General features: G+C 42.6%; 1 protein-coding gene across 23 annotated transcripts in view; it reads right to left on the minus strand.

Annotated features, from left to right (window-relative positions):
• The window catches only part of LOC125894504 (protocadherin alpha-C2-like), a 232,042-nt gene that overhangs the window by 58,977 nt on the left and 152,615 nt on the right, over positions 1 to 20,450 (minus strand). For 2 of the 23 annotated variants that reach the window (XM_049585956.1, XM_049585955.1), the window contains exon 1: positions 5,465 to 6,715. The exons of 14 other annotated variants lie outside the window; for them this stretch is intronic. In XM_049585956.1, the coding sequence (XP_049441913.1) occupies positions 5,465 to 6,610 (1,146 nt within the window). In that variant the 5' untranslated portion in view covers positions 6,611 to 6,715. Of the gene's footprint in view, positions 1 to 1,692; positions 3,001 to 4,240; positions 6,716 to 8,097; positions 10,604 to 11,201; positions 13,717 to 14,287; positions 16,927 to 18,911; positions 20,112 to 20,450 lie in introns of those variants that run through there. 7 more of the 23 variants (XM_049585948.1, XM_049585946.1, XM_049585947.1 and 4 more) reach the window with 6 other exon arrangements.

A 20,450-nucleotide genomic window follows, 5' to 3' on the forward strand; every position in this document is an offset into this window, starting at 1 on the left:
GGGTTTGAAGTTGAAGGCACAAAAACCTACTTCGGCACTACGGAGAGCTTATTTCAATACTAGCAATAACTCAATAAACTATATCAATGTTCCCACTGTTATAGACAACTTTTGTACCTAAAGAAAATGTTGAATCTTGGTATTTCAGCATAGACCATTTAACACACAGTATGTGACACACATTCTAAAAGTTTTCTTGTGGCTCAGCAACCGATTTTCACTATGTCCCAGCCTTCACGCACAGCCAGAGTGTTGTAAAAGATGTATTAGTTTCTGTTTCAACAAGCATGATAAGTTAGGAGTCAGTGACAGATGTTTGTTTATGATGCTTGACTGATGTTCTACACTATGAACTTTCTTATTTTTCAAAATATTGTAAATCTTGACATTCAAAAGCAGCCAGGAAATGGCATCATTTTTTATGACAGTGTTGCCAACTTTTACGAGCACTCAAAACAAATGGCCTACCTTTTCTTTGTTGGGTAAAGTCTGAGTTCTGGTAAAAGTGTCTCCTCCGTTAATACTGATCAGCTCAGCATCTACAGGTGGAAACGGTGCGGGGAAAACCACTACGTCACTCTTGAGTGTGTCTGAGCTGAAACACACGTCATACTGCTGAGTAGCTTTGGAGTAAGACCAGCTCCCGTCAGGGTGGGTGGTGATCATTGGGGCGCTGTACCTGCTGAAAGTGCCGTCTGTCCTGTGGCATTTGACAGCTATTAAACTGATGAGGCTGAGCAGAAAGATGACTGACACGGACACAATGGCGATCAGCAGATAGAGGTTCAGCGCAGAGAAGCTGTCCTCCTTTATGGGCACATGTCTGAACTGAGTCTGGATGTCAGCTGTGCTCTCAACCACCACCACCTCAATAGACACAGTAGTTGACAGGGAGGGTTCTCCGTTATCAGACACCAACACCAGCAAGGGTGAGTTTTCAGGTCATTGTCACTCATTCTCCTCTTAGTCCTGATTTCTCCGGTGCTGGTTCCGATCACGGAAGAGGTTGTTTCCTTTGGGCTCAGAGAGGTGATAAGAGAGCAGCGCATTGTATCCAGAGTCTGCGTCTACAGCCCTGATCTTTGCCACAAAGTATCCCGCTTCAGCAGAATAGGGGATGCTCTCACTGTTAACGGAGCCGTGCTCAGAATATGGTGCGAGAATTGCTGGATTATTGTCATTTTCATCCAGGATTAAAACATTGACGGTCACGTTGCTGCTGAGCGGAGGAACACCAGAGTCTGTGGCCTGAACTTTAAACTGAAACGTTTTTAACTCCTCATAATTAAAGGCCTGCAGGCTGACTATATCTCCAGTCTCTGAGTTGATGTTCACAACTGATGAGACGGGAATATTTTTTGGATTAGCATCTAACAATTTGAAAGTCAGTTTTGCATTACTGTCCAAATCAGGATCAAAGGCATTTATTGTATGAATAACAGAGCCAACAGGACTGTTCTCTTTAACATAAACATTGATCACAGGCTCCATGAACTGAGGTGCATTATCATTGACATCAGAAACATGAACAGTAATGACCCTGATACTGGACAGAGGTGGACTTCCCTCATCTGTGGCTGTAATAGTGACATTGTACAGAGAAGTGTTTTCTCTGTCCAGTGGTCCATCTACGACTAATGAATAGTCATTTTTGTAGTTGGACTTGAGTTTAAAGGGAACAGACTCCACTACCTTACAGTTAGTTACACCATTGTTCCCCCCATCTTTATCACTGACTGTAACCAAAGCAACTATTGTCCCCAGTTCTGCGTCTTCTTTTACGGGGGTCATGAGTGACGTCACAGATATTTCTGGGGCATTGTCATTCACATCAATTATTTCTATTAGCAGTTTAGCAAGTGCACTACGAGGAGAAAAGCCTTGATCCCTTGCCTGAACTCTGATCTCATAAGCAGGCGTCTCTTCATAATCTAATGTTCCCTTCACAGTGATTTCTCCTGTTTCTGAATCTAGATCAAAAATATCTGACGGATTAATATTTCCTCGTTTGATCAATGAATACAGGATCTTACTGTTCATGCCCTCGTCTAAATCGGTTGCATTTAACTTAATAACGAGTGTTCCGGGAGTCGCATTTTCTTTAACATGCGCCTTATAAAGGGATTTACTAAACGTTGGTGTATTGTCATTTACATCTATAACATTGACTGTTAATTGTAACGTTCCTGATCTAGGAGGTTTTCCTCCATCCACAGCAGTCAGGAGGAGTTTGATTACTGGCTGTTTCTCTCTGTCTAAAGCTTTCTGCAGCACCAACTCAGCAGACACACCGTGTTCTCCACCGCTCTGCACATCAAGAGTGAAATATTCATTCTGGCTCAGCTTGTAGCTCTTTACCGAGTTGCTTCCTATGTCTGCATCTAGTGCTACTGGGAGAAAATATCGCTCTCCCGGTGACACTAATTCTGAGATATTAAGTAAATGCGATTGTTCAATGAACACAGGCGAGTTATCATTTACATCGACAACATTTACTTCAATACGGTGTGCAGTCATTGGGTTGTTTAAAACGGCCTGTAATTTCATGGAGCATTTTACCGTGTTAGGACAAAACTCCTCTCTGTCTATTCTGTCGTCAACAAAGAGGTTCCCGGTCCGCAAATTCACATCAAAATATTTCTTACTGTAACCCGATACAATTTGGAGGTCTCTATTCTCTAGATCTTGGACATTGATGTTCAAATCCTTTGCGATATTCCCCACCACGGTGCCTTTGTTCACCTCCTCGGAGATGGAGTAAGATAACTGAGAGACAGACCAGTCGCAAAGACAAAGCAGCGTAACAATATGAATCCAGGCGTGTTCCTTTTGTCGTCGCACATACATCCTGGGTGCAATAAAAGAGCTGATCCGAGTCGATCATTAATCCACAGTATAGGTAATTCCTTCAAAAGCAAATCTCTCTGTGTAAGCTCCAGTCTTTATCGCTACAACACCATCGAGTGCCTGGGAGGTTATAATGGCTGATGACGATTTAATTTTTTACCATCCATGGAGGTGGAGTTTCAGATAAACAGAAACATTCAGATCTATGGTCTCCAGCGACATCTTGTGGTGAATCTTGCGTAATTTTGACTTGTACTTTGTCAGACAATTTCCAATTTAGTTTCCACAAATACTTTTCCAGGGCTGCAAATGCAGTAACCTCGAATGATGATTGGCCTCAAACCGTGAACAACCCACGTATACACGTGTTAATACCAGTGTTTAGCATTTAAACATATAGTTGAATATTCAGATTGTAACAGCAAACTATTTATTGACATTTCCAAAGCCAGACAAGCTACCTCAAACTTAAAAAAAAAAATAACAACAATGAATCCAGGAAATCAAAGATTAAAATACTCATGGTGTTTAAATACAGCATGAAGTTCTTTCAGTAAACAATGCTACTACTGATAATAATGATACATTAAAGCTGCTTCCTTCCAAGTAAGACGATGCAGAAACCATATTTTAGGGACTGACTTTAGCACCACGGAGAGCGCCATTTCATGTGAGAACATGTTGGAAGAGCTATTTTCTCCTCAGTGTTAGAACTGTATTTCAGGGCAGATTGATGGTGACACCAAAGATCGTCACGTGCAGCACAATGAGAGGCTGTCTCAGTGCGAGTAACGACCTACTGACGTCACTTTGCTGTAAAGTTAAGATTTTCCCCGAGGGTATAGAGGAGCAAGTTCAGGGTTTAGTGGTGTTGAAGCCCGAGGATACAGAAACTTAATTCAGCACCATGGTCAGTGCCGTTGTCACTTCAGTGTCACTAAATGAGATGTTGTTAGAAAAGCTTTTCAAACGACTCTTAACTTCGCCACATCATCAACTAAAACTCATAAGAACAACCTGGTCACTTTGACATTCCTAAGACTAAGATGTTATGGAAAATAGTAGCCTAAATTATATATTTTTTGTGTGTGGATCTAGGGAAATGCATAGGTTAAAAATGAGAGCAAACAAAATGGAACAAATACAGACAGTACTACGAGTTCAGCTGCTACTTTCAGCTGTAGTACAGTAACTTGATCTGCATTAATGCTTGAAATTTCCATGAAATAGAGCAGCATTGACTTATGTTTATCCAGGCTTGCATAAAATGGTAGGCCTAAATCAAAGTGCATGGTGGAACTCATAAAAAATCAGATAGAATAATTACATTTCAATTAATGTGATTTTAAACCCCAAACAATTACTGAAGCATCGACTGCAAAGTATAGCCTACCTTTTCTTTGTTGGGTAAAGTCTGGGTTCTGGTAAAAGTGTCTCCTCCATTAATACTGATCAGCTCAGCATCTACAGGCGGAAACGGTGCGGGGAAAACCACTACGTCACTCTTGAGTGTGTCTGAGCTGAAACACACGTCATACTGCTGAGTAGCTTTGGAGTAAGACCAGCTCCCGTCAGGGTGGGTGGTGATCATTGGGGCGCTGTACCTGCTGAAAGTGCCGTCTGTCCTGTGGCATTTGACAGCTATTAAACTGATGAGGCTGAGCAGAAAGATGACTGACACCGCCACAATGGCGATCAGCAGATACAAGTTCAGCGCCGAGAAGCTGTCCTCCTTTATGGGCACATGTCTGAACTGAGTCTGGATGTCAGCTGTGCTCTCAACCACCACCACCTCAATAGACACAGTAGCTGACAGGGAGGGTTCTCCGTTATCAGACACCAACACCAGCAAGGGGTGAGTTTTCAGGTCATTGTCACTCATTCTCCTCTTAGTCCTGATTTCTCCGGTGCTGGTTCCGATGCGGAAGAGGTTGTTTCCTTTGGGCTCAGAGAGGTGATAAGAGAGCAGCGCATTGTATCCAGAGTCTGCGTCTACAGCCCTGATCTTTGCCACAAAGTATCCCGCTTCAGCAGAATAGGGGATGCTCTCACTGTTAACGGAGCCGTGCTCAGAATATGGCGCGAGAATTGTTGGATTATTGTCATTTTCATCCAGAATTAAAATGTTGACAGTCACGTTGCTACTGAGCGGAGGAACACCAGAGTCTGTGGCCTGAACTTTAAACTGAAACATTTTCAACTCTTCATAGTTAAAAGACTGCAGGCTGACTATATCTCCAGTCTCTGAGTTGATGTTCACAACTGATGACACCGGAATATTTTTTGGATTTCCATCTAACAATTTGTAAGTCAGTTTTGCATTACTGTCCAAATCAGGATCAAAGGCATTTATTGTATGAATAACAGAGCCAACAGGACTGTTCTCTTTAACATAAACATTGATCACAGGCTCCATGAAGCGAGGTGCATTATCATTGACATCAGAAACATGAACAGTAATGACCCTGATACTGGACAGAGGTGGACTTCCCTCATCTGTGGCTGTAATAGTGACATTGTACAGAGAAGTGTTTTCTCTGTCCAGTGGTCCATCTACGACTAATGAATAGTCATTTTTGTAGGTGGACTTGAGTTTAAAGGGAACAGACTCCACTACCTTACTGTTAGTTACACCATTGTTCCCTCCATCTTTATCACTGACTGTAACCAAAGCAACTATTGTCCCCAGTTCTGCGTCTTCTTTAACTGGGGTCATGAGTGACGTCACAGATATTTCTGGGGCATTATCATTCACATCAATTATCTCTATCAGCAGTTTTGCATGTGCACTACGAGGAAATGTGCCTTGGTCCCTTGCTTGAACTCTGACCTCATACGCAGGCGTCTCTTCATAATCTAATGTTCCCCTCACAGTGATTTCTCCTGTTTCTGAATTAAGATCAAACATATTTGACGGATCAATATTTCCTCGTTTGATTAATGAATACAGGATCTTACTGTTCATGCCCTCGTCCAAATCTGTTGCATTCAACTTTATCACCACTGTTCCATGTGCAGCATTTTCATGCACACGCGCCTTATAAAGCGATTTGCTAAAAATCGGTGTATTATCATTGACATCTAAAACGTTTACATTTATCTGTAATGTACCCGATCTCGGAGGTTTTCCTCCATCCACAGCGGTCAGAATTAGTTTAAGAACCGGCTGCTTCTCTCTGTCTAAAGCTTTCTGTAGCACTAGCTCAGCAGACATGCCGTGTTCTCCACCGCTCTGCACATCGAGAGCAAAATATTCATTTGTGCTCAGCTTGTAGCTCTTTACTGAATTACTGCCTATGTCTGTGTCGACTGCTATGGGAAGAAGATATCGTTCTCCCGGTGACACTGATTCGGATATGTTTAACGAAAACGAGTGTTCAATGAATGCTGGCGAGTTATCATTCATATCTAAAACACTGATCTCTATGCGGTGTACATTCATTGGATTGCTTAAAACAGCCTGTATTCTCAGGGAACATTGTGCCGTGCTCGGACAAAGCTCCTCTCTGTCTATCCTCTCATCAACAAAGAGGTTCCCGGTCCGCAAATTCACGTCAAAATATTTCTTACTGTAAGTCGAAACAATACGTAGATCCCTGGATTCTAGGTCTTGTATATTCAAGCTCAAATCCTTTGCAATATTTCCCACTACGGTGCCTTTGTTCACCTCCTCGGAAATGGAGTAAGATAACTGCGAAGCAGACCAGTCACAAAGACACAACAGCGCAACGATATGAATCCAGGCACATTCCTCGTTTCCCATCGCTGAACCATAAACAATGAATCCCGTTTATCATGTATTTCGAGATGATATATCCGTCATAAACACGATTCTCCAGCAGCAGCAGCCACGGCCTTTCTCCCCGCAGTACAATCCCACTGTCTCTAAACTGATGGCCAGTGACGATTTAAGGTTTCTCGTGCAGGGAGGAGTTTTACACATACGCATAGTCTCACAATCATAGCTGCGGTCTCCAGCGACATCATGTGGTAAAAGACGGATAAGTCAAGATAAATCTAAGTAACACAGAGCCCAGTGATTTACAGTATAATAAAAGATGTGCTTATTCAATTGTTGGCGTATAAATTGAATTAAGTGTATGGAAACAAAGTTAAACAAAAAAAAGTATGGCATGTAGTAATGTCCGTGTTCAAATGCAATTCTATAAGTTTCAGGAGCCATTCAAAGGTACAACAAAATCCCAGTGATCCCCGCCAAAAAGCTACATTTATTTCAGGGAATTTCCGGCAAAAGTTTACATACCATAACTGATTAACTTGTTTATCAGTCAAGCAACGATCCTCTTAAAGAATACAAAGGCAATACTGTCAAGAAAGATCCAGAGAGCCTACAGAATTCCAGAATTACATAGACTCATTTCAGCACAACGGAGAGAGCTTTAAATTCAGGGTGTAAAGTGCATCAATCCAGTTGACTGATGAGCTGTTCAGAGCCCATAATATCAAACAACCTGTTTTCAAAGACCGCCATCTCAAAACATTAAAATATGAGCATGGGTGCTCATTCTTTCAGGTGATGCAAAATTGATAACTGGATTCCATTACTGATGGGAATGTTTTTCCCCTATTAATTTATAAACTACAATATGTGCTTAAGTGAACAGTGCCAAATGGCTCTATATCAACTGGGGAGCTATTACTACTTTTTATTACTTTGTTTTAAGGTTATGTTGACTTCTACATACACTAAAATGCCATCGCAAAGTATATGCAGCATGTCAATCATAAACTGAAAGCACGCTATAAAAACTAAACCTATAAACACCTGTTTTCTTTTTTTCCCCTTACTTCCTATTTTACCAGTTTATGGTAATGTTGTTGTGTGTTTACACCTATGTAACTCTCAAACGTTTTACTGCTTAAATAAATAAATACAAAAATAAATGAAATTAGAAATTTCTTTCTTTTTCAAATGTGCAGACCCATTGGAAAGCTATGTCATGGGTAGGACCACTTAGTCAAAAGTACATGAGTTCAAGCATGTGCCAAAGACTCGCTGAGAGATTTCAGCACCACGGAGAGCACCTTTTCTATCATACAGTATCAGACAGCATAAAACTGTGGATGTATGCAGTCTGCCAGACTTTTAATACTGTGAGTTAGTAATAACAATTTGCCACTACCAATGATAAATGGGACCACGTTTGCCTTCAATTAAAGCAACTAAAGCTGTACACGAAAAAACAAAATATGCACTGGTTAATAATGTTCGTTCTTTATGGCTCTTACCTTTTCTTTGTTAGGCAAAGTTTGAGTTCTGGTAAAAGTGTCTCCCCCATTAATACTGATCAGCTCAGCATCTACAGGCGGAAACGGTGCGGGGAAAACCACTACGTCACTCTTGAGTGTGTCTGAGCTGAAACACACGTCATACTGCTGAGTAGCTTTGGAGTAAGACCAGCTCCCGTCAGGGTGGGTGGTGATCATTGGGGCGCTGTACCTGCTGAAAGTGCCGTCTGTCCTGTGGCATTTGACAGCTATTAAACTGATGAGGCTGAGCAGAAAGATGACTGACACCGCCACAATGGCGATCAGCAGATACAGGTTCAGCGCAGAGAAGCTGTCCTCCTTAATGGGCACATGTCTGAACTGAGTCTGGATGTCAGCTGTGCTCTCAACCACCACCACCTCAATAGACACAGTAGCTGACAGGGAGGGTTCTCCGTTATCAGACACCAACACCAGCAAGGGGTGAGTTTTCAGGTCATTGTCACTCATTCTCCTCTTAGTCCTGATTTCTCCGGTGCTGGTTCCGATGCGGAAGAGGTTGTTTCCTTTGGGCTCAGAGAGGTGATAAGAGAGCAGCGCATTGTATCCAGAGTCTGCGTCTACAGCCCTGATCTTTGCCACAAAGTATCCCGCTTCAGCAGAATAGGGGATGCTCTCACTGTTAACGGAGCCGTGCTCAGAATATGGCGCGAGAATTGTTGGATTATTGTCATTTTCATCCAGGATTAAAACGTTGACAGTCACGTTGCTGCTGAGCGGAGGAACACCAGAGTCTGTGGCCTGAACTTTAAACTGAAACGTTTTCAACTCCTCATAGTTAAAAGACTGCAGGCTGACTATATCTCCAGTCTCTGAGTTGATGTTTACAACAGTTGAAATGGGAAAACCTTTGGGATGATTATCCATCAATGAATAAGTTAATTTAGCATTTTCATCTGCATCAGCATCTTGTGCAGTTGTTCTTGCTATAACGTCCCCCACTTTACTATTCTCCCTGATGTAAATACTTATATTGGCTTCTGGGAAACGGGGTGCGTTGTCATTAATGTCAGAAATGTCCACAGTGATTACAGCAGTGCTAGAAAGAGGCGGACTACCTTCATCAGTAGCAGTAATGGTTACACTGTACTGTGACACAGTCTCTCTATCAAGGGGACCGTCAACTGTTAAAGAGTAATAGTTTTTGTAATTTGACGTCAATGTAAAGGGAACTGAGTCTTTAATTTTACAAGCGGTAACGCCATTTTTCCCTCCATCTTTATCAGTCACAGTCACCAATGCAACAACAGTTCCAATTTCAGCACTTTCCTTTACTGGACTCATTAGTGAGGTTATAGATATTTCTGGTGCATTGTCATTGACATCAACAACCTCGACCAGCACTTTAGAATAACCACTGCGAGGGGAAGCGCCTTGATCTGTTGCTTTTACTCGTAATTCATAAGCACTGCTTTCCTCGTAATCCAAATTAGCCTTCACAGTGATTTCACCGCTTTCAGGAATAACAGTGAATTTTTCAGGAGAGTTCACGTTCCCTGTTTTCATCAAAGAATACCTGATGTCTGAATTTGATCCTTCATCTAAATCGGTTGCATTTAGTTTCAGTATTGTTGTACCAACGGGGGCATTTTCGCTGACTCTTACTTTATAAAGCTGCTTGCTAAACGACGGCGTGTTATCATTTACATCTATGACATTCACAAGAATCTGCATTGCGCCAGAGCGTGCTGGTTTCCCTCCGTCTACAGCGGTTAATGTTAGTTTGATAGTGGATTGTTTCTCTCGGTCTAAAGCTTTCTGCAGCACTAACTCAGCGGAGGCACTGTCTCCTCCGCTGCTCACATCTACGGAGAAATGCTCGTTTGAGCTTAACTTGTAGGTTTTCACTGAATTACTGCCGGTGTCTGCATCCTGAGCTACCGGGAGCGGATACCGCTCCCCCGTTGATGAAGATTCTGAGATATTAAACACATGGGTTTGCTCGGGAAATGATGGCGCATTATCATTGATGTCAAGAATACTGACCTCGATGCGATAAATATTCATAGGATGGCTCAGTAGTCCCTCTATATTTAAAGAACACTTAGGTAGATTCGGACAAAGCTCCTCGCGGTCTATCCTTTCGTTAACAACCAAAGCTCCTGTTCTTGAATTAGCCTCGAAATATTTCTGACTGTATCCAGATACAATCCGAAATCCCCGTTCCTCCAGTTGCTGTGTGTGAATGTTTAAATCCTTAGCGAGATTCCCCACCACTGTGCCTTTGTCCACCTCCTCGGAAATGGAGTAGGAAATCTGAGCAGCAGACCAGTGAGATAAACAAAGGAGAATGGCGCACAACATCCAGTCGGCCTCTCTGTGCCGTTGACGACTCATCCTTTTGTTTTGATGAGTAATTCAAGCAAAAAAAAACGTCATTCATCCATACAAACGGGAAAATATCCACAGGACAGCCAAGCTCCGATCATACACACACCATCTTTCAAGACGAAGTGATTTACTAACCCAGCCCCTCCGAAACGCACAGCCTGTTTCTTTCACCGACAGGAGAGGAGGAGTTTTAGGTTATTAATGACCACACAGTTGAATGTGTGGTCTCGAGCGACATCTTGCGTTCTTTTGTTAGACCACAGTGGATTTTTACTAACCACATCTCATGTGTTTGTGTATTTTCTTAAAGGAGATAATATGTTATTGATGATCGGGTTTATTATTATTATTATTATTATTATTATTATTATTATTATTATTATTATTATTTTTATTTATTTTTTAATGTGCAGACGCATCGACAAGCTATGGCACGTGTAATTCAAGTAAGCCATTCATATATTAAGTAAATTATGTGAAAGACTGAGGCGGCAAGCACATGGAGAGATATCAGCACCATGGAGAGCACCTTTCCCAACAAGCAGAATAAGAGAGCATTTACACTGTGGATGTGTGCAATCTATCAGACTTTTTATATTGCCAGAGAGTTGATTATAATTCGCTACTATCAGTGACAAACATAACCACATTTGCCTTCAATACAAGCAGCTTAAGCTATACATGACAGACAAAATATGGACTGATTAATGATGTCCGTTCCTTATAGCTCTTACCTTTTCTTTGTTGGGTAAAGTCTGAGTTCTGGTAAAAGTGTCTCCTCCGTTAATGCTGATCAGCTCCGCATCTACAGGCGGAAACGGTGCGGGGAAAACCACTACGTCACTCTTGAGCGTGTCTGAGCTGAAACACACGTCATACTGCTGGGTAGCTTTGGAGTAAGACCAGCTCCCGTCAGGGTGGGTGGTGATCATTGGGGCGCTGTACCTGCTGAAAGTGCCGTCTGTCCTGTGGCATTTGACAGCTATTAAACTGATGAGGCTGAGCAGAAAGATGACTGACACCGACACAATGGCGATCAGTAGATAGAGGTTCAGCGCAGAGAAGCTGTCCTCCTTAATGGGCACATGTCTGAACTGAGTCTGGATGTCAGCTGTGCTCTCAACCACCACCACCTCAATAGACACAGTAGCTGACAGGGAGGGTTCTCCGTTATCAGACACCAACACCAGCAAGGGGTGAGTTTTCAGGTCATTGTCACTCATTCTCCTCTTAGTCCTGATTTCTCCGGTGCTGGTTCCGATGCGGAAGAGGTTGTTTCCTTTGGGCTCAGAGAGGTGATAAGAGAGCAGCGCATTGTATCCAGAGTCTGCGTCTACAGCCCTGATCTTTGCCACAAAGTATCCCGCTTCAGCAGAATAGGGGATACTTTCACTGTTAACGGAGCCGTGCTCAGAATATGGCGCGAGAATTGTTGGATTATTGTCATTTTCATCCAGGATTAAAACGTTGACAGTCACGTTGCTGCCGAGCGGAGGAACACCAGAGTCTGTGGCCTGAACTTTGAACTGAAACGTTTTTAACTCCTCATAGTTAAAAGACTGCAGACTGACTATATCTCCAGTCTCTGAGTTGATGTTCACCATTGTAGACACAGAGTTACTTTTACTGTCTAAAACTGAATATCTAACCTGGCCGTTCTTATCGATGTCAGCATCAGATGCAGATAACGTTTTAATAATTACCCCAACTTTACTGTTTTCTTTCACGTAAATATTAACCACTGGTTCTGAGAAACGAGGCGGGTTGTCATTTACATCAGAAACATGAACAGTAATAACACTAGTGTTGGAGAGAGGAGGACTCCCTTCATCAGTAGCCGAAATTGTGACGTTATAGTCGGAGGTTATTTCTCTGTCAAGAGGCCCGTCAACAACTAGAGAATAATAATTTTTGTAATTTGTCTCTAGTTTAAATGGAACCTTATCCAAAATCTTACATTTCACTTCGCCGTTTTTGCCACCGTCGTTGTCGACAAATGACACAAGTGCGATAGCAGTACCCACATCAGCGTCCTCCTTCACTGTATTTAACAATGACGTCACAGTGATCTCGGGTGCATTGTCATTTACATCAATTACTTCCACCAGGACTTTGCAGTGAGCAGACATCGGTGGCTGAGCTTTATCGTTTGCTTCTGCACGGATCTCAAAAGCTTTGTTTTCCTCATAATCGACATTAGCTTTGATGCTTATTGCACCCGTTATGGGATCAATCTGAAAAATCTCTAATATCCGATCCTGCCCTTTGCTTCTTAATGAATACACTATCTCACCGTTTGTCCCCTCGTCTGCGTCGGTTGCATTTAGTGTAATCACAGTTGTCCCGATTGGCGTGTTTTCAAATATACTAGTCTTGTACAAGGGACTGCTAAACACTGGAGGATTATCATTTATGTCTAAGACGTGAATAATGACCTGTGAAGTGCCAGATCTTGGCGGAGTCCCTCCATCTATAGCAGTCACTGTGAGGTGTATCACAGGCTGTTTCTCTCTATCCAGTGTTTTCTGTAAAACTAACTCTGCAGACACGCTTTCTCCTCCTTTGATTGTAGCCAGAGAAAAATATTCATTTGGTGTTAATTTAAACACATTAACAGTATTCTTACCTACGTCTGCATCGATGGCCTCTGACAAAGCGAATTTCATCCCAGGCAGAGTATTCTCTGCTATGTCTATAGTTTGTGATTTTTCCGTGAATAACGGGTCGTTGTCGTTAACATCTAGTATATTTATATCTAAGCGATACAGCTTCAGAGGATTGTTTATCACCGCTTCTACACTGACTGTGCATTTTGGTTCCTTCGCACACAGCTCCTCTCTGTCTATTCTCTCGTTAACGTAGAGAACACCAGTTTTTACATTTACCTCGAAATATTTTCTTTTGGATCCGGTAACAATCTGAAACATACGGGATTCCAAATCCTGAAGGCTGAGGTTTAGATCCTTAGCGATATTTCCTACAGAAGTCCCCGGGTTCAATTCCTCCGACACTGAATACGAGAGCTGAGCAGCCTCCGCTTCCCAGCAACACTCCAGCAGCACAAGCACCAGACATGAAACAATAGACGTCCTCGTTGGTGCGGGCATAATTCCATAAGGTGATTTAAACACACATCCACTCCAAGAAAATCCCGTTCCGAAATTTGAAACGATGAAAAAAATACAACCTCAAACCGCGTCAAATGTATACTGTACACGCGGATAAGACAGATCTTCCCTCTGTGCTTTCGCTCTCTCTTTGTGACAAAGCCTTGAAAAGACACATCGTCAAATAAAATTGGGAGGAGCGTGGATATACTACATAGAAACTCTCAATGTTACGGTCCATAGTGTCACCACGTGGAGAACTGCCACAACTGCATTGAAATAATTTTCATGGAAGAGCAGGTGTTATTTAAAATACAGTTCAAATGTTTTACATGCTTTTGTTCTCTTGATAAAAATGCACATGAAATGCTGCCGAATCCAAAAAAGAGGTAATCCGGCTTATTTCCTGTGATTTAAGTCCATAAAATGATTGCGTTTTCTATTATTGAACAGTGAGCGAGAAAATTGCAAAAATAAATGACAACATTCTACCAAAAGGCACCATCGGATCCAGCATTTTCCCATTCCGAGGAAACATTTTAGCAAACAATAACCATTTCAAAATGTAAAGTAACAACAAGGAAGCCACATGTACCAGCCACACTGAACTTACACTATGACATAAAAATGTACTGTTCATGAATTTGTGAATTAATATGAATAATACTTAGAGGAAAACAACCCCGAGATGAAATGAGTTGCATTTCTCTTACCTTTTCTTTATTAGGTAAAGTCTGTGTTCTGGTAAAAGTGTCTCCTCCGTTTATGCTGATCAGCTCCGCATCTACAGGCGGAAACGGTGCGGGGAAAACCACTACGTCACTCTTGAGTGTGTCTGAGCTGAAACACACGTCATACTGCTGAGTAGCTTTGGAGTAAGACCAGCTCCCGTCAGGGTGGGTGGTGATCATTGGGGCGCTGTACCTGCTGAAAGTGCCGTCTGTCCTGTGGCATTTGACAGCTATTAAACTGATGAGGCTGAGCAGAAAGATGACTGACACAGCCACAATGGCGATCAGCAGATACAGGTTCAGCGCAGAGAAGCTGTCCTCCTTTATGGGCACATGTCTGAACTGAGTCTGGATGTCAGCTGTGCTCTCAACCACCACCACCTCAATAGACACAGTAGCTGACAGGGAGGGTTCTCCGTTATCAGACACCAACACCAGCAAGGGGTGAGTTTTCAGGTCATTGTCACTCATTCTCCTCTTAGTCCTGATTTCTCCGGTGCTGGTTCCGATGCGGAAGAGGTTGTTTCCTTTGGGCTCAGAGAGGTGATAAGAGAGCAGTGCATTGTATCCAGAGTCTGCGTCTACAGCCCTGATCTTTGCCACAAAGTATCCCGCTTCAGCAGAATAGGGGATGCTCTCACTGTTAACGGAGCCGTGCTCAGAATATGGCGCGAGAATTGTTGGATTATTGTCATTTTCATCCAGGATTAAAACGTTGACAGTCACGTTGCTGCTGAGCGGAGGAACACCAGAGTCTGTGGCCTGAACTTTAAACTGAAACGTTTTCAGCTCCTCATAGTTAAAAGACTGCAGGCTGACTATATCTCCAGTCTCTGAGTTGATGTTCACCATTGAAGCTATCTGTGTGGTCTTTGGGGAACTGTTTATTAAGTGGTACGTTGCTTTTGCGTTTTCATTCAAATCTGAATCTAATGTCGTCAGTGTATGAATAGTGGTTCCAATCGGAGTATTCTCTTTCACATAAACATTAATCAGAGGCTCCAGGAATCGAGGAGGATTGTCATTAACATCAGAAACTTGAACAGTGATGACGCTTGTGCTCGACAGAGAGGGTGTTCCTTCATCTGCAGCTGTAATTGATACATTAAACTTGGAAACACTCTCTCTGTCAAGAGGCCCGTCAACTAACAACGAATAATAATTTTTATAGTTAGATTTTAACTTAAATGGCACAGAACCTGTAATTTTACAGTTTGTCAGACCATTTTTGCCTCCATCTTTATCAGTGACAGTCACCATGGCAACAGCTGTGCCTATTTCAGCGTCCTCTTTCACTGGACTCATCAGTGATGAAACCAAGATTTCTGGAGCGTTGTCATTGACATCGATAACTTCGACTAAAACCTTGCCATGTGCACTGCGAGGAGGGGTGCCTCTATCTCGCGCCTGAACACGAATTTCGTATGCTTGATTTTCTTCATAATCAATATTGCCTTTTACAGTAATTTCACCAGTATTTTCGTTCAGGGCAAATTTATCATCGGGGTTTAAATGTCCCGTTTCTGTGAAAGAGTATATAATTTGACTATTAACACCGTCATCTAAATCAGTAGCTGTCAGAATTAATAACGTTGTGCCAATATTTGCATTTTCAACAACTTGGACCTTGTAAAGAGATTTACTGAACAAGGGTGAATTGTCATTTACATCCAGTACATTAACTTGTATTTGTAAAGTCCCCGTTTTGGGAGGTTTCCCTCCATCTATCGCTGTCAGAGTGAGTTCAATAACAGCCTGCTTTTCTCGATCTAAAGCTTTCTGCAGCACCAGCTCAGCAGACACACTCTGGTCTCCAATACTCTGTATATCTAAAGAGAAATACTCATTCGGATTCAATTTGTAAGTCTTAATCGAATTAGCACCTACATCTGCATCATGCGCTGTCGGCAGTGGATGCCTTTCTCCGACATATGAAGACTCGTACATATCAATAGTGCTTATTTCTTTCAGAAAAGACGGAGCATTGTCGTTAATATCATTGATAACAACTTCAATTCGATGGAGGCTGCGAGGGTTACTCAGCGTGGCCTCTATATTTAAAGAGCACTTTACCGTATTAGGACAAAGCTCCTCCCGATCTATCCTCTCGTTAACGAAAAGAACTCCAGATTCACGATTTATGTCAAAATACCGCTTTTTATACCCAGAGGTGATCTGAAGACCCGCGGATTGGAGTTGCTGCACACTGAGGTTTAAATCCTTAGCGAGATTTCCCACCGCTGTCCCTTTGTCCACCTCCTCTGAAACTGAGTAGGATATCTGAGCCACGGAGGAGTCGCAGAGACAAAGCAGAATGAAAAACACACCCCAGATAATATCCCATTGTTCCCGAGCTGCCATCGCTGTTTCGGCAAAAGCAACAAATCCGTTTCCTGCCTCTCGGCCTCTCCACGACAAGTGAAAAATATCCTTGTTATGTATCCATCCTCGCTTCGTGTCCTCGCTCTTCAGGGCTCCACTCGTCTCTACGCTATTTTCACAAAGCACTGCCAGATGATGACGTTCTCTGTTTTGTCATGACTAGAGGAGGGGTTTCTAGATGGTGAGCACAATATTTTTGCATGGTCTCCAGCGACATCTTGTGACACTTTTGTATACAGAAAGACGGCCCAAAGCAGAAAATGAAATGCTCATTGTAAGGTACGATAAACAGCATTAATGAGAAAATCTATGCTGAATAATGAACTGAAATATATGGGTTGTTTTTGGAATACTTTGGTATACTGCTCAGTTTGGAGACTGTTCATAGAAGAATCTTTATCTGTGAGATATGTCGATTAATGAATTGCTCTTATCATACATGAAGATGATATCTGGTTTTGTGGTTATTTTACACGGCCAATGCCTGTATTCAGTTATTGAACACTAAGACATGGAATATTACCTGCAGAATGTGCGCTAAATATCATCACCACGGACAGCACCCAAATCTCAAAACAGAGAACAGAAAAATACTTCTTCAGCACCATGGACAGAGGTCTAAAGCAGTTTACATACATGTCGAGGCACAACTCAAATGACTGCAGAGCACTGCACCCAACACACCGCAAAACACAGCAACAAGATATTTACTTTGTGTCATGAAAATGCTCTTACATCATAGAAACCATCGCTGACACAGTTAACTTTCATTAAGTCACCCGCCAACTTTCTAGTCCGTAGAAAAACGAATCAAACCAGTTAGACTGCAGAGGGATAAGCAACAAGTGCCAGAGTTACACCCACAGATTAGTATGGTTTCAGATGATTATTATAAGTAGATAATATAGACAACATTACAAGTATCTCTGTATGTAAATATACGATGATTATGTTAACCCAAAGGTAGACATGATTCGCTCCTTTAGATGAATAGTGATATTAAGCACAACTCACCTTTTCCTTATTGGGTAAAGTCTGAGTTCTGGTAAAAGTGTCTCCTCCATTAATACTGATCAGCTCCGCATCTACAGGCGGAAACGGTGCGGGGAAAACCACTACGTCACTCTTGAGTGTGTCTGAGCTGAAACACACGTCATACTGCTGAGTAGCTTTGGAGTAAGACCAGCTCCCGTCAGGGTGGGTAGTGATCATTGGGGCGCTGTACCTGCTGAAAGTGCCGTCTGTCCTGTGGCATTTGACAGCTATTAAACTGATGAGGCTGAGCAGAAAGATGACTGACACCGCCACAATGGCGATCAGCAGATAGAGGTTCAGCGCAGAGAAGCTGTCCTCCTTTATGGGCACATGTCTGAACTGAGTCTGGATGTCAGCTGTGCTCTCAACCACCACCACCTCAATAGACACAGTAGCTGACAGGAGGGTTCTCCGTTATCAGACACCAACACCAGCAAGGGGTGAGTTTTCAGGTCATTGTCACTCATTCTCCTCTTAGTCCTGATTTCTCCGGTGCTGGTTCCGATGCGGAAGAGGTTGTTTCCTTTGGGCTCAGAGAGGTGATAAGAGAGCAGCGCATTGTATCCAGAGTCTGCGTCTACAGCCCTGATCTTTGCCACAAAGTATCCCGCTTCAGCAGAATAGGGGATGCTCTCACTGTTAACGGAGCCGTGCTCAGAATATGGCGCGAGAATTGTTGGATTATTGTCATTTTCATCCAGGATTAAAACGTTGACAGTCACGTTGCTGCTGAGCGGAGGAACACCAGAGTCTGTGGCCTGAACTTTAAACTGAAACGTTTTCAGCTCCTCATAGTTAAAAGACTGCAGGCTGACTATATCTCCAGTCTCTGAGTTGATGTTCACCATTGAAGCTATCTGTGTGGTCTTTGGGGAACTGTTTATTAAGTGGTACGTTGCTTTTGCGTTTTCATTCAAATCTGAATCTAATGTCGTCAGTGTATGAATAGTGGTTCCAATCGGAGTATTCTCATAAACATTAATCAGAGGCTCCAGGAATCGAGGAGGATTGTCATTAACATCAGAAACTTGAACAGTGATGACGCTTGTGCTCGACAGAGAGGGTGTTCCTTCATCTGCAGCTGTAATTGATACATTAAACTTGGAAACACTCTCTCTGTCAAGAGGCCCGTCAACTAACAACGAATAATAATTTTTATAGTTAGATTTTAACCTAAATGGCACAGAACCTGTAATTTTACAGTTTGTCAGACCGTTTTTGCCTCCATCTTTATCAGTGATAGTCACCATGGCAACAGCTGTGCCTATTTCAGCGTCCTCTTTCACTGGACTCATCAGTGATGAAACCAAGATTTCTGGAGCGTTGTCATTGACATCGATAACTTCGACTAAAACCTTGCCATGTGCACTGCGAGGAGGAGTGCCTCTATCTCGCGCCTGAACACGAATCTCGTATGCTTGATTTTCTTCATAATCAATATTGCCTTTTACAGTAATTTCACCAGTATTTTCGTTAAGGGCAAATTTATCATTGGGGTTTACACGACCCGTTTCTGTGAAAGAGTATATAATTTGACTATTAACACCGTCATCTAAATCAGTAGCTGTCAGTGTTAATAACGTTGTGCCAATATTTGCATTTTCAACAACCTGGACCTTGTAAAAAGATTTACTGAACACAGGAGAATTGTCATTTACATCCAGCACATTAACTTGTATCTGTAAAGTCCCCGTTTTGGGAGGTTTCCCTCCATCCATCGCTGTCAGAGTGAGTTCAATAACAGCCTGCTTTTCTCGATCTAATGCTTTCTGCAGCACCAGCTCAGCAGACACACTCTGGTCTCCAATGTCCTGTATGTCCAAAGAAAAATACTCATTCGGATTCAATTTGTAAGTCTTAACCGAATTAGCACCTACGTCTGCATCATGCGCTGTCGGCAGTGGATGCCTCTCTCCGACATATGAAGATTCAGACATATCTATTGTGGTTATTTCTTTCAGAAAAGACGGAGCATTGTCGTTAATATCATTGATAACAACTTCAATTCGATGGAGGCTGCGAGGGTTACTCAGCGTGGCCTCTATATTTAAAGAGCACTTTACCGTATTAGGACAAAGCTCCTCCCGATCTATCCTCTCGTTAACGAAAAGAACTCCAGATTCACGATTTATGTCAAAATACCGCTTTTTATACCCAGAGGTGATCTGAAGACCCGCGGATTGGAGTTGCTGCACACTGAGGTTTAAATCCTTAGCGAGATTTCCCACCGCTGTCCCTTTGTCCACCTCCTCTGAAACTGAGTAGGATATTTGAGCCACGGAGGAGTCGCAGAGACAAAGCAGAATGAAAAACACACCCCAGATAATATCCCATTGTTCCCGAGCTGCCATCGCTGTTTCGGCAAAAGCAACAAATCCGTTTCCTGCCTCTCGGCCTCCACGACAAGTGAAAAATATCCTTGTTATGTACCATAACTGAGTCTGGATGTCAGCTGTGCTCTCAACCACCACCACCTCAATAGACACAGTAGCTGACAGGAGGGTTCTCCGTTATCAGACACCAACACCAGCAAGGGTGAGTTTTTAGGTCATTGTCACTCATTCTCCTCTTAGTCCTGATTTCTCCGGTGCTGGTTCCGATGCGGAAGAGGTTGTTTCCTTTGGGCTCAGAGAGGTGATAAGAGAGCAGCGCATTGTATCCAGAGTCTGCGTCTACAGCCCTGATCTTTTGCCACAAAGTATCCCGCTTCAGCAGAATAGGGATGCTC

The sequence above is a fragment of the Epinephelus fuscoguttatus genome, linkage group LG9 (assembly GCF_011397635.1).
Source record: "Epinephelus fuscoguttatus linkage group LG9, E.fuscoguttatus.final_Chr_v1".
Taxonomy (NCBI): domain Eukaryota; kingdom Metazoa; phylum Chordata; class Actinopteri; order Perciformes; family Serranidae; genus Epinephelus; species Epinephelus fuscoguttatus.